We start from the raw sequence: 15,104 nt of genomic DNA, 5'->3' as shown, positions 1-15,104 counted from the left end.
TGTCTTATTATCCCCTGAGTCTGACAGTCCTGTGGTTCCTGGTGACTTTGATCATCTACTATGGCTTTTTATTTGCAGGAGAGAGGATTCAGGCCTACTGGTGTATAAAGACCACTTACCTGTAAGCAAGGTGGCTGTAGGGGATACAAATCGACCTGGCTCAGAAGCCAAGCTCACAGTAGGACCACTGCACTGTCATGGAGACCGTAAGTACCTTATTTTTCATTTTTGAGGAGGTTAAAAAGCTGAATATTGATTTTATTTATCTTTTACTCATGAAAAGGGGAGATGCAGACATTTCCATAATGCATACTTCAGTTAAACAATTTTTTAATACAGTTTACATTGATGTGCGGTCAATTAGCTAATCCTATTCCAATGTATTTTTTTTTAAATAGCCTGTTTTATGCTTTATTTGAGTTATTAACAATGACACAGATTTCCTTTCTGCATAAACTGCCATCTATAGCAACCCTCGGACAGAAAATGAGCGCACAAGCTATTTCTCTGCCTCTGCTCTTATCAATGATTGATTTTCATGCCTCATTATTTTTTGTTAATTGCGCCACGTTTATCATTTAGAGCAGCTGCATGCAATTACAGTTACCTGTTGGACAAGGGCATCGGGCACCACTGTTATTATATACTTGTTGCTCTTCACTTTCCCCTGTGGAGAAAAACACACTTGTGACTTGGCTAGAGAGAATTTTCCAACACAAAAACACAACCTGAAGTTTTGCTGGGGAATGTGCATAATTAATGTTCATCGAATTTCTTATTTCTTTTTCTATAACACTATTTATAAAGGATATACTTAAGGAATTAAATAATTACTTTATGGTTATTACTTAGTAATGAGATGGGAAAACATACCTTTTGATATTATTTTTAAATCAGAATTTTAAAGCTTAAATAATCAGGCATACTAAGGCTATATTTTAAGTATTTTTGGTAATTTATATTGAATTGTTCTCCATACTCCATAATAATTAAAAAATAACTTGCATACAAATAAATCATCTCTGCTGCAAATTACAGTCATTTTAAGTTGTTGCCATGTGTTAGAAAGATTTCACACAACACAATTATGAAGAAGTTAAAGGCTGATATCATACTGGGTAGCTCAGAGGATAAGGCATTGGCCTATGGTTCAAAAGGTCACATGTTTAAGCTCAAATAAAAATGACGCCCTGGATAAGGGTGTCAATAAAAAAAAGTCGCTCTGGATAAGGGTGTCAATGTAAAAATAATGTAAAATGTCCTCAAAGACATCACTGATAAAAACACTTAAATGATAAAACCACAAACCATTATCAAAGACCTTACGCATTCCTATCAGTGCATATGCCTTCATGGAACCACAATTAATCTACACCAGACAGGTGCGTTACACACAATTTCACAAAGCACAAGTTGGAGAGAAACCATCATTAACTCTGAAAATAAAATTTCAGTTTAACGTGAAAGCATCTGGAACAAAAGAGAACAATAATCAGTGAACTGCAATGTTTTTTCAGGTCTGCTAAAAACATTGTGTGACTAAAAGCGCTTAGATAAATTAGAACTACTTTAGAACAATATAGTCTGGTCATATGAAACAATTATAAAATAATTCTACTAATGAATTTTTTTTAAAAGTATGAAGGTGGGAGCATTATGAAATCAGGGAAGAGGAAGAAGCAAAGTAAATGAAATGGGGCTGCTTCTTTACAAACAGCTCTCTGACTTTATATATCATCAGAGAAAATATGAATGGTATGAATGGAGTGATGTACATATGTGAGGGTTCACCACTAGAGGGCAATATGTTGTGTTTGTAGTTTTTGTTCGTGCGCTCAGTTTCCCAGAGGGCACCTCGGTCAGGTGACGGGGATGATTACCTGAACTGAGGATGCTTATTAGATTCCTTATAAATAGCTGTTAGTTCTGGGAAACCGGGTTGAGCATTAATATTAATTTCAGTTCTGTTAAGTGGGTTTTGTTTTGTCTTGTCATAGTCTGTTCAAGTGTGTTTAAGTAGAGTTGGCATTTGGTTTCTGGAGCTCTTTAAGTTATGTTTATATCTGTATTGATTTAGTTTATGTCTCTTTCTCTGTGTCTCCTAGCAGGATTAGCCTCTAGGAGAATTCACCTTTTGTGTTTACCCTCATGTGTGAGTAACCTCCTTTGCATGTGTAGTTCTTAGTCTGTATAAATACTAACCAGTGCACTACAAACCTGCTTAGATCTCAGTCTGTCTAGTCTCCGCTAGCTAGCTTAGCAGCTAATGTGCGTAACAGCTAGTAGGCCTAGCCAAGCCTGTCTTTGGGTTTAGCCCCTTGCATGTATAGTCCCTTGTGTTTAGTCCGCTAGTCTGTTTAGTTTGTCTTGTCTCGTGCGGCTTGGATACCCTGTCTGTATTGTATTAGTGTGTGCAATCCCTTGTCAGTGAATGTCTGTGTATTAGTTGATTATTGGTTCTTTTTATAGTACGCTCCAATGTAAAGCCAACTTCCTTTGTTCTTATTTGTTTGGTTTGTTTACCATATAAGTCATTTATTGTTACACCTCATCCCCCTCTGCGTCTATGCTATGTTGTCTGGGAAAAAAAAAAAAAAACCTGTAGATAGTCTTTGTTAGTTAGTCTTTTTAGTTTTTTTTTTGTTAATTTATGTTGTAATTTATGTTAGGAATATCTGTCTTGTCTCTGCTAGCCAGCTAACTAGGCCTCCTAGCTAGCTAGTTTAGCTTCTCTGTTAATTTATGTTGTAAGTTTATGTTGCATGTAGCACCTTGGTCCTGGAGGAACGTTGTTTCGTTTCACTGTGTACTAACTGTATATGGTTGAAGTGACAATAAAGCCTACTTGAACTTGAACATAGTCCAACAACTAACAGTTCGTAACAACATGTACGAGAAAAATCCACTGTATAGGAATTAAAATGATGATGCCACTATCTACAAATCAAATTTTATTTCACATATGCAGTCATACAAGGTATGATATGAAGTAAAATGCTGATACAACTGCTGTTGACCTCAATATTACAAAAAATAAGAGAATAAAAAAAAAACCTTTTAAATTTACATAATATACAGCAATAATAAAATCTAAATAAAATGGTGGAATAATTTAGAAATATAAAGAAGTTAAAAAATATATTAAAAATAGAAAAATATGTATAGTAAAAGGAAATATAATAGGAATGTGATGTAGTGCAGTTTAGAACTGAGTCCAGTTATTGGCAAGATAATCTGCAAGATTGCAGTTCAAGTGTGTAAAATGTGCAATGTTCCATGTGTGACCGTGTGTGTGTCCTAGTGAAAAGAAAAAGTTTGCAGTCCAGAGGTGTGCAAAATGTACAAGGGAGTGTTAGGTCCTCTGTGGTGTTATGATTGAGAGCTTGTATAGCCTGTGGGAAGAAGCTCCTCCTTAGTCTCTCTGTGTTGGCCTTCAGGGAGTGGAAGCGCTTTCCTGACCGCAACAGAGAGAACAGTCCATTGTTGGGATGGCTGAGGACTTTCACTATCTTCCTGGCCTTGGTCCAGCACCGCTTGCTGTAGATCAATTTAAGGTCATGAAGCTCGGTACAGATGATGCATTCAGCAGATCAAACCACTCTCTGTAGGGCTCGTCTGTCCTGCATGGTGCTGTTCCCGAACCAGATTTAGATGTTTCCCGTCAGGATTCTCTCTATGGTGCAGGAGTAAAAGTTCCTAAAGACCTTAGAGGGCAGTCTAAAGTCTCTCAAGTGTCTGAGGTGGTAGAGACACTGCCGGGCCTTTTTCACCATGGTGTTAATGTAACAGGACCTGCGTGATGTGAACACAAGGTATCAGAAGCTGTCCACTCCACTGGGCTCCTGTTGATGGCAGGGGTCTGGTTGTTCCTCTCCTGCTTAGTACTAAAGTCTACTATCAACTTCTTTGTCTTGTTGACGTTCAGGAGGAGATTGTTCCTCTGGCATCAGTCTCCAGATTTCCAACCTTTTCCAGGTAGGCTGTCTCGTCGTTGTCAGAGATCAGGCCCACCACGACAGTGTCATCAGCGAACTTAACGATGGTGGTGGAGTTCGTAGTGCCTACACAGTCATAGGTGTATAAAGAGTACAGCAGGGGGCTCAGAACACAACCCTGGGGTCTCCATTGCTGAGTGTGAGGGAGGCTGAGACATGTCCGCCCATCCTTACTGGCTGTGGTCTGCCAGTTAGGAAGTTGGAGATCCAACTTGGTGGTGAGTGTGAAGAATATTATGGTATTAAATGCTGAACTGTAGTCGATGAAAAGCATTTTAACATAATTTCCATTCCGAGTGTCCAGGTGAGTGAGTGATGTATGGAGAAGATGAGAGATGGCATCATCCGTAGGGCAGTTCGGGCAGTATGCAAACTGCAGTGGATCCAGTGTGTCAAGTAGTGAAGAAATTATGAAGTCTCTGACCAGCCGCTTAAAGCACTTTATCACTACTGAGATGAGGGCTACCGGGCGATAGTCATTGAGGGAAGCAGGCTACGGTTTCTTTGGAATTGGAACAATAATGGGCTTCTTAAAGAATATGGGGATCACCGACTAAGATAAAGAGATGTTGAATATCTCTGTGAACTCAGGGGCTAGTTGGTCTGCGCAGGCTCTAAGGACTCGACCTGAGGTGCCGTCTGGTCCTCTTGCTTTACTGGTGTTTACTCTCCTGAAGGGTCTCCTCACGTTATCCCTCTGAACCGGAACATCTTGTTTGAGCCATTTTTTATACAGTATTTTGGCATGAGGAAGATGGCGGCATGGTCGGATTTCCCAAACGGCGGACTAGATTGTGCCTTGTAGCCGTCTTTGATTGTAGTGTAACAGTGATCCAGTGTCCTTTCGCCCCTGGTGGGGCAGATGATATGCTGATAAAAGTTTGGCGCTCCGGTGTTGGTCTGGTACTGTGTAAATGTGTTACAGTGTCCATGTCCACTTTTGGTGGTATATAAATAGTGCTGATTATGACTGATGTAAACTCCTGAGGAAGGTAAAAAGGACGACATTTGATGGTCAATAGTTCCAGGTCGGGTGTGCAGGAGCGTGTGAGGGTAACAACGCTTGCGGTGTTGCACCAGCTGTTGTTCACCATTAAACACATGCTGCCTCTCCTTGACTTCCCTGAGTCCCGTGTCCTGTCCATGCGGTGAACCGAGAAGAACTCGGCAGTGTTGGATGGCGTGCTCCGGCACCACTGGGTTCAGCCATGTCTCGGTGAAGCAGAGGCGATTGCAGTCCCGAATGTCTCTCTGGAACTTTACCCTGGCCCTGAGGTCATCGAGCTTGTTCTCCAGTGTCTGCACTTTGGCAAGCAGGATGCTAGGCAGAGGTGTGCGGTGTGTACGGGCCTTCGCCTGTTCCAGATGCCTGCTCGTTTTCTTCGGGGCCGCCACTTCGCATTGCGTCCTTTGTTCTCCCTCAGGATCTCACTCGGCCAGCTTGGATCTGGAGTTAAACACTTTTTTTTTTTTGTAAGTACATTGTAAACCAATAGAAATAAGAGTATCTCTATCGTACCTAATGCACTTAAAATGGTGATGAATTTGCCGGTTCAAAGTTACTGAAAATTAACTTCAGAGACAAAAACAAAGTAAAAGAGGTCGGAGCAGTCGCAACATTAGCCGACCTCATCGGCGACATCTTGGATGACAATGGTTAGGAAAAAAAATTATATATCAATATTCTGGTTTCCAAGTAATTTAATGATTTTCAACAGTCTTAAAGCAGACAATCTTTTTAGCTGTCATTGCTCAGGGAAAAGTGTGTTAGGATTGATAGAGATAATACGCTTATATTATTCTGCTTAAACATTACAATTACTTTACCAGTGTTTTGGTTACAGTTGATGCCCACCATTAGGTTGCAACAAAAGTCCATTGATATCAGCCTAAATCGTTTTTTTTAATCAGGTCATTAGTCATAAAAGTTGACACTGAAGATGTATTACCTTACTGATTCTATATGAATATTTATTGATGGCTAAAAAATTAAGGATAACAAACATGATGATTCCATGATATTCAATGAAGGCACACATATGGCTCTCAATATTTCCAGACTTCTCATTTTCAATGAGCCATTTGCTTAATTAATTGAGATCAATAACCCTCACAGTAATAAAGGAATATCATATCCCTGTCTTGCATTATTAACTTTCGCAATGAGCATGGCTTATAAAAAAAAAAAATTGTAATGGAGGGTGTTGAGGTGCGTAAAAATGTAAGGAATAAAAATGATAGGAATATAACATGCTGAGGCCTTAAGCCCAGTTATTATTTTCACATCTTTCTTCCTAAAAATCACTACAGTTTTAGAATTGTGGCTAGCCATGGCACCCACTCCATAGTATTCATTTCTGAGATCTCATTTTGAAAGCTGTTACGCAGTGGCATGATGACAGTTTAGCTTGAACTCCTACTTGACAGTTCTGTCTGTACTGTAAGTTACCTCATTAATGCATTATACCGCCATGAAGGTGTGAGAGTTTTCTGCACTCTTGAGTCAAGTGCAGGTCCCTTGGGGAGGCTATACACGATTGTTGGTTGGTGTGTCCCTGCATCAGTGATCTACAAATTTCTTCATTACCAGTGTTGCTGGTGTGCTGGCTCCCAAACCTGCTTTACTCAACAAAGCATCAGAAGAATACATTTATCACAATGTTTTTCGGAGCTTCTGGATTAATGAGTCCAACAATTTTGGAGTCGGGCTGATGTATAAGGGTAAAGAGGGTAAATTTGAAATGGGAAAAGCGAATGGTCTACTGGCTTGGTGTAATTTCATAGTCTTACATAGCTGTCTTTATTTACTCAAGGTTTTTCTTGTAGATAACTGGTGAAGTGTGCCTTCCAGCCATTGAAGCCAACTTCACATGAAGGAGTTCCCTGTTCCCTATATTGTAATTGCAATCTGCTGGAGTCATCTTAAAGGAAAAAAACATGGGTGGGTTACCCATGGAGTTCCTTTTAAACCTCTGAGACAGGACACCACCAACACCCCTTTCAGGGGCATGCATTTTATTGCTGAATGTTTTTATGGCAATAATTATTTTATTTATTTGAAAATTAAGAACGAAAACCTTTCGTTCTTGAACAATGTGTTAAATTGTATGGACATGCAGCCTTCAGAGTTAGCTTGTTTCAGCTACTTTCCACTGCAGGGGTGTGGAATCTTCATTTTGCCCTAGAAATAGTAATCAAACATGTGCTGAAACAAATGAAAAAAGTGCTAATTGGAATTAGGATTATTACTACATTACTGTAGCCAAGACAGTAGACAGTAACAAGGGCTTTGTCTGTAAGCCGGTTAATAAACCTACATACACCATTTTAGTGAATTCCAACAGTCGCTGTTAGATCAGTAAAACTAAAGAGGGCGCATAAGCCCGAAGACCTTACCTTCAGCTGGCTTTCCGAACACATGTTAGATTGCGCTCTGAGTTGGGGCTGTGGTGGGGGCTGATCTAAGAAATTAATCTGGAGCTGCGTTATCTGGGTCGTCTATACTTGACACCTGTCAAAATCAACTGCTGCTGAGATAGCAAAGTATTCTGTCAAGAATACAGGTGAAAATGCAAGTGCAGGTAAACTGAACTTAAGCAGTGGTCTCATATGATATATAAGAATCAGTGATAACTATGACTGGAAACAGGGATTAGAAGTGACTGGCAATAAAGACACAAAGCATGTACTACCCAGCATGATTGTACTGATAACATCGTTTTTATACTGTGACTGTGAGCGGGTGTAGTAAAGGATAGGTGTGCACAGTCAACAATCTGGTGAAAATTACCAGTTTGTGATGGGGTGAGTGGTAGTCTGCGACAGCCATGTTTTTAGACTGCACTAGTGTTCTGGGACACTAATAGACTCTAATGAACACCTGACACTGGGTTGAGCAGTAGTATGATCATATCATTTTAAAAGGAATAATGCTGTTAAAGTAAATTATAAATGAAATAAAATGTATAAAGGAAGCATTAGACTGTTTATATTGGCATGTTGCCTTTAGATTAGATTAGTTCTGCAAGGAAACTGCTGTTCGGAAAAATCTATCCCTGAACCTGCTTGTCTTGGTCTGGAGGCTCTGGTTGGTAGTGCCTCCCAGAAAGAAGGAAGCCAAACAACCTATGGCCAATCTTAGGAAATAAAGCTCCCGCAATGCATTGAGCAGTTTTCACCACTCTCTGCAGTGCATTCCGGTCCAACACAAAGCAGTTTCCACACCAGACTGTAATAAAGCTAGTCAGGATGCTCTAGATAGGGCAACGATAAAATTTCACCAGGATATCTGAGAAGAGATGGCTCTTTCTCCTTTTTCTTACTGTAGGTAGAGGAGAAGCTGGTGAGCCTTTTTGACCAGACTAGAGCTGTAGGTTGTTCATGAGAGTCCTTGTTCATCCCCAGGAATTTGAAACTAGTGACATGGTCCAACACCGCTCCATTAATATGAATGTGTGTGTGTGTGTGTGTGTGTGTGTGGTGTGTATTACCTTTCTCCTTCCTGAAGTCCACTTTATCCTCCTTGTTAAGCAGCTTAGCAGCAGATTGTTGCAGCTGTAAGCTGACTCATAGTTGTCCTTGAGTACAATTACTGTTGTCATTTGCAAACATAATAATAATGGTTGTAAGAACCATGTACAGGTTTGCAGTCGTGGTTGAAGAGAGAGTAGAGAAAGTACTGAGCTGACATCACTGGTGGACAGTGTAAATGGCTGGTAGTCTGCAGGGAGCTCGGCTTTGATTGCTGGCTTCAGGTTATTCCTTTCAACAAAGAGAGCATAGAAGTTAAGCTCATTAAAAAAGAGATTTTAGTGAATATCAAAGGCCTGGAAACCCCACCACATACTGTATGCTGGAATTCCTGTCCCCACTAACCACACCTTGATTGTCCCCACGGTTGGATGGGTAATTCGATTGGCCCAGGTGGTGGAGGGGGTACCCTTAGTAGTAAATAGTTAACTAGTTCTTTTTACAACATATAAACACATTTTCTTCTTGAATGTTGAACATGGTAAAATGTAAAGTTGAATTTTATTTTTATTTTTTTACCCTTTTGATTATTAGTATTTTTTAAATTAAAAGTTCGGTAGTGGTAAGTTGTACCAATAATTTATAAAATACCTTTTTTTTTATGGGTTTTTATGTAGCAAGAAACCGAAGACTGATCAGGTTATATGTATCTATTTAAAATTAATACTCCTAATATACAATATATAAGCTGTAAATGTATATATTTAAAGCCTCTGTAAGTGTATAGTTACATGTTAATTTTTACTGGAGAAATTGTTTTAAATAATAAGCTTTGGGAATTCTTTTGGCTTTTATGGTTTATGAGCCATGCTGTGACAAAAGCCATCTTGTAGCTGGAGAGTTTGTTCTTTAAGAATAATGAGCAAGTAGCCTACTGCAATCCTGTGAAATCTAGCACCTCACACCCGATGTGTTGACCTTTTTAGAGAAAATAAAGGAAGTAAGAAACATTGACTTTTCATTAGCAAAGTCTCAAAGAAGCCATATTCTAAAGTGCGGATCTTTAATCTCCTAAGGCAACCTCACATTCACCTTTTGTTTCACTTTTCATGCTTGTTTTCTCTTTTACTCAAGTCTTGAAGGTCAGTGCTTGGGCAGAAATGTGACTGACCAAATAAGCAATATAACTATTCTTTAACAAACACACAGTTCATATTCAGTAGAAAGGATGAGAGACAATGATGTTGAATACAGCATATATTGGTAATAATGTCTTATGTATGTAAGCAGTACTACTGCCTCATTCAGATTATGCAAAGGACCTATGTGTACAAATCATATCTTTGAGGATTCCAAATTTAAAAAAGAAAAACTTGCACGCATATCTGTCCAGAAAACGTTCCTATTTGCATTTTTGTAATACCATTTTAATCCATTTATTAATGCCCTTGGATTATGTGGTGCATACACAGTGCATGTTTCTGTGAACGAGTTACTATAAGATTAATGTATTACAATATTGCAGTGCATTAATATAGACCTATGATCAGCCCTGCAGCTATAACTTCTGAAAAAAATTAATCATTACCTTCTGTCTATTCATATTTTAGAACTCATTTAGTAGCTTCTAGATTTTCCATTAATATTTTTCAGGTAGTTATTGGAATGCAGCTTCCTTTAACACACCAACCTCCTACCTACACTTCCCCACTTTCCATGCTGAAACGAGTGCTGACATCTCCTTTTACTTCAAGACCTCTGCACCTCACGGGGTTTTCCTGGAGAACCTCGGCAATACAGACTTCATCCGGCTGGAACTGAAATGTAAGTCTCTCAATTTCACTCTGTAACACAGACACACACATACACACACACACACACACACACACACACACACACACTACTACTACTACAAGCACCATGAGTATGTCTCTCCGGGGAAGAACTGTCTTTCCTGTGTCCTTCTTAATTATTTAATCTCACTCAACCTGCCTTTTTCATACTTTATCTAAATTCTCCTAAATTGTTTAGATATTCCCTCATCCTTGATAAAAACTTAACAAGCCCTCTTAAACTATAAAAAATAGCACATACTGTACAGTATACTGTATTTCAGTGCCACGTTATACTATAAAATACCAAATGTACTCTGGAACTATCATTTTTGCTGTCAAGTATATTTGAAAAAAATCTGGGAAAACCCTTCTGTAAACAATAACTACTCACTCACTCACTCATTATCTATACCAATTTATCCTATGTACAGGTTTGCAGGGGTTCTGGAACCTAGCCCAGCAGGCACACACACTCATTCTCATATAACAGGCAATTTGAGAACATCTATTAGCCTAATATAGACTGAGAGGAAACCAAAGAACCCAGAGAAAACCCTAGCCAAGCATGGGGAGAACATGCAAACTCCATGCACCCTTGAGGTGATAATCACTAGTATGTATTACTATTATAACTATTTACGATAGGTGTTCAAGTCAAACCAGGAATTGTGATAATATTTTTCATGGATAAACTAATTGACATTTACCGAAGATTTTAAGCACAGTTCGGTGGTGCAAACTTTTAAAGAAGGCCCCACGTCTGTGTATGACGATCCTGGCTGCACCTTATGCAGTTGTTTCTGTAAATATGCAGTGAATGGAACTCCAGATCCTTGAGAAATCGATGGATAACTTGCCACCAACTTGTTAAAGAGACACATTTTTCTGTGGGAACGTCTTGGGTTACTTTGCTGTAACCCTGTTCCCTGAAAAAGCGGGAACGAGATGCTGCGCGAAAGCGCTATGGGAAACGTTTCGGCGGTACCGGTTGTGAAGCACGTGTGTGTCAAACACGCCCAAATTTTTTGCCATACAGTATATAACCTCGGTCAGGTGACCTCATTCGATTAGGATGTCCAGTCACGCATGCAGTGCGGCATTGGAGCGCAGCATCTTGTTCCCGCTTTTTCAGGGAACAGGGTTACAGCAAAGTAAACCGAGACGTTCCCTTTTAAAAGCTACACTCGATGCTGCGCGAAAGCGCTATGGGAACGAGAATACCCTCTCCGTCGCACTGCAAGTGTCTGGACCCCCAGGGTTGTGTAGTGTGCGAATAGTCCCTCCAAGGAGTCTTAGACATACTTGAAAAACCCTTTTGCCAGAGCAATTGATGAGGCAAGCTTCCTGGTCGAATAGGCCCTAAACACTAGAGGCAAAGTGTGCCACGCACCTCATAGGCTAGGGCACTAGCGTCTCTCACCCAACTCGTCCAGTCGCGGCTGCCCTTCGGCTGAGGCCCCATGACATATGAAACCTGCTCTAATTTATGCCACTGGCTAGTGCGGTGGTGTGCTGTAAATTTTGAAGAGCATGAACTAGACATATTGAATGAAGTCTTACTGCTCCGAACCTGTAACGGCGGAGGACAGAGGCTTCAAGAACAACTGCGGAAGATAGTTGGGCGAGGATGCAGAATAGCTCTAGCTAGCCAATTGGCACAGCCTAGGCACCATAGAAAGGCTGATGAGGCCCGCGAATAAGCCGGCAACTAAGGGGTGCTTTCCACAAACCCCATCAGGACGTAGGCCGAAATAGCGGCTGCATACGTTCCGAGTGTACTAGGGCACAAGCCCGAAGTTAGTTTTCCCTGCAGAAACTTCCAGCACTGAAACAGTTTGTCAGTGGACTGGGTCTACATGTTTTATGTCATGAAATGTAAATGAAAACGTAAATTGTCCTGTCCTTAAAGCAGAACCTAGTGCGCTAGTTTCCCTAATGGCACAAATCTAGTCTGCCTGGGCGATATTTACAAGACCACAGTGATCTTGTCCAGCCGTGCTAGGACGTGCTTGCCTTCTGATTGCTGGAGGGAGTATTTCAGGGCCAAAAATAATGTCATCAATTCGAGTCGGTTGATATGCCACACGAGAAGATGACCTCTCCAGATCCCTTGGGCTGGACGGCTATCTAAGGCCGCGCTCCAGCCCATAAGGGAAAACTGTCTGCCATTAGCAACCAGCGACAACAGCACGGACCAAGAGTGGGACCCAGAGTCAAGGACGAGGGTCTGAACCACATAGAGAGGGTACAAAGCTCTCGGCACATAACCCTTATTGCCTCTGGGGATTGGCCCTTGAATGAAATCCCCGACACTTGGCCACCACTGAAGCGGTGAAAGTTACTTCCTGGCTTAGCTTGAAGTCCTTTAGAGTGTTTAAAATGGATTCAACACACGCAGGAGACAGCTGTGCCCCCATTGCGGTTGGATCCCACATGACACTCAATTTCATACTTTGTGTAGGAAAGAAAACGCTTTCCACGGCGTTGAGACTCCATCCTAAAGAAAACAAGGTAAGCTAGGACAACATGTCGATACCGAGGTGCTAGCTCCATAGAAATGGTACGAAGCTCTCGGCGCGTAACCCTTGTTGCCTCTCAGCTGCTGGAGGGAGAATTTCAGGGCCAGAAATGGAGTCATCGTTTCGAGGCAATTGATGTGCCACGCGAGAAGAGCTGGACGGCCATCTAAGACCGCACCCCAGCCTGTGAGGGAAAACGTCTGTCGTTAGCAATCTGCGATGACAACACGGACCTAGAGTGGGACCCAGAGTCAAAGACTGGGGTCTGAACCACATAAAAAGGGTACGCAGCTCTCGGCGCATAACCCTTATTGCCTCTGGGGATTGGCCCTTGAATGAAATTCCCCGTCACTTAGCCACCACTGAAACCACTCTAGGAGCGGTAAAGTTACCTCCTGGCCTAGCTTGGACTTCTTTAGGGTGCTATAATGGATCCGGAGCGCGCAGAAGACAGCTGTGCCCGCATTGTGGTCGGATTCCGCATGACACTCAACGTCATACCTAGTGTAGGAAGGAGGACGCTTTCTGTGGCGTTAAGACTCCATCCTAAGAAAATGAGGTAAGCTAGGGCAACATGTTGACACCAAATGGCTCTGTCTGGGAGGGGAACATGTGCTATTGTCCCTTTTTCCAGCAAGCCTGTGGTTTTGAATTAGGTGCTCCCTGTGGTTTCACGGAAGTGGAAAACCCATGCCGTTGAAACACAATGATTGAATCCTGTAGTCAGGGAGACATGCTTGGCAGTAGTTTAGCTAGGCGGAGGAGTAGTGGTGATTGTGGTGGCTGTTAGGTGTTCGGTGTCCTGAAACACGACAGAAGGGGAACCGAGCACCTAACACTTTGTCGGAAAACGTTGTCTCCCGAAACACCAGTGGCGGCGGGAATTGAACACTGGTCTCCTGAGGGTGCTGGTTTTCCACAGTGTTTCGTACAGTAAAGCAGAAGGTTCCCCGCTGCCGGCCTTTCGAAAAGATGCACAAATTTTGACACTTCGGCTAGGTGGGTGTGTTTGATGTTCGGCATCCTGAAGATGGGAGAAAGGGACCGAACACCTAACATTTCGCTGGAGCCCGCTGCTCCCCCAAACACCAGTGGTGGCGGAGATTGAACCACGGCCTCCTGTCAGTGCCTCTCAGCTCTCAGTAGGTCAGTCTGGTATGCCTGCAAAGCCCTTGTGTGCTGCCTACAAAATCTCCTCCCACCAGCGAAGATGTTAGTCTACACGCTTGGTGGGGAGTATGGATTTTTCCCGGGAGGATGAGCTCCCAGGAGAGAGATAGCCCACAAGCGTCTCTCTGATCTGGGACATCATCATAAAAAACTGCGCTTTCATCAATGACATTGGAACAAATCGATGTCAACAGCACAAAAATACGGCTTACAGTGGTTAATCAATCGGACTGTAGGTCCTACCGTCGCCGCGCTCGGCGGTACCGTTTGGCTTTGTGCGTTTGCTGGCTTTTACCGTTGAGTGGCGCTATATAACTACAGACTGACGCCTCATGCCTTAGTTCATTCTCTGCTGGATTAATGAGACACGGAGTTTTAGAACTGCACGTAGTAGCGGATAAAATCAAGTAAAACATTGTAGTTAAACAAATTTATAATCACAGAACTAAAATGACGATACAAATGTAGAATTTAAATTAAATTAAATCTTATTAGGATCAAATTTAAACAAAATAAATGTTAACACAGTGAGCCTTTAAATTTTATCACGTGTAATTAGAAAAGACGCGTGTAGGGTTTTGTGTCGTCTTATATCTTGTGTTCTTTAAATTTATAGTAGATTTATTAACTAAAATAAATGACCATAAAAATTATAACATTGTCAGGACGTTCTACTGCGTCAGCTGATGTTGGTCATTCAGCCCCGCTTGTGTTTGTGCGTTATTATAAGAATGAAATGCAGTAGACTGTTATGATCTGTAACGGATTCGACCCATGTTGCACGGGCGGCACCATAAAGCACGGACATGAGGCGAGGTCTTACGGGAAAAGGGTAATTTATTTAGGCAAAATGGGGAAGGAAAGTGTTGAAGGAGGGAGAATGGAAAGAATGGGATAAAGGTTGTGCATGTGCAGTTCCGGGGGCTGTGCCACACTGGCATGCGGGCACACAGCTGACGATAAGTGTTGGTGCGAGTGGCAGAACTGAGCACGCGGAGGCAGCGCTCCTGCACGCTCCCTCGTGACGGCGCTTCTCCCGCTGTCGATGGCCGGCGCGAGTTCTCGCTGACGCAAAAACCTAACCACACTTTTCCTTTTCGGCAGCGGGGCTGCGA

At 41.8% G+C, this 15,104-nt stretch overlaps 1 protein-coding gene across 1 annotated transcript in view; it reads left to right on the top strand.

Annotated features, from left to right (window-relative positions):
• The window catches only part of LOC128514158 (contactin-associated protein-like 2), a 208,283-nt gene that overhangs the window by 152,644 nt on the left and 40,535 nt on the right, over nt 1–15,104 (top strand). Inside the window, exons 15-16 of the mRNA XM_053487883.1 lie at nt 79–210; nt 10,123–10,289. Of these exons, the coding sequence (XP_053343858.1) occupies nt 79–210; nt 10,123–10,289 (299 nt within the window). The remainder of the gene's footprint in view (nt 1–78; nt 211–10,122; nt 10,290–15,104) is intronic.

The sequence above is a fragment of the Clarias gariepinus genome, chromosome 26, assembly GCF_024256425.1.
Source record: "Clarias gariepinus isolate MV-2021 ecotype Netherlands chromosome 26, CGAR_prim_01v2, whole genome shotgun sequence".
Lineage (NCBI taxonomy): Eukaryota > Metazoa > Chordata > Actinopteri > Siluriformes > Clariidae > Clarias > Clarias gariepinus.
The sequence above is the reverse complement of the archived record's forward strand: the minus strand, read 5'-3'. Positions and strand labels throughout refer to the sequence as shown.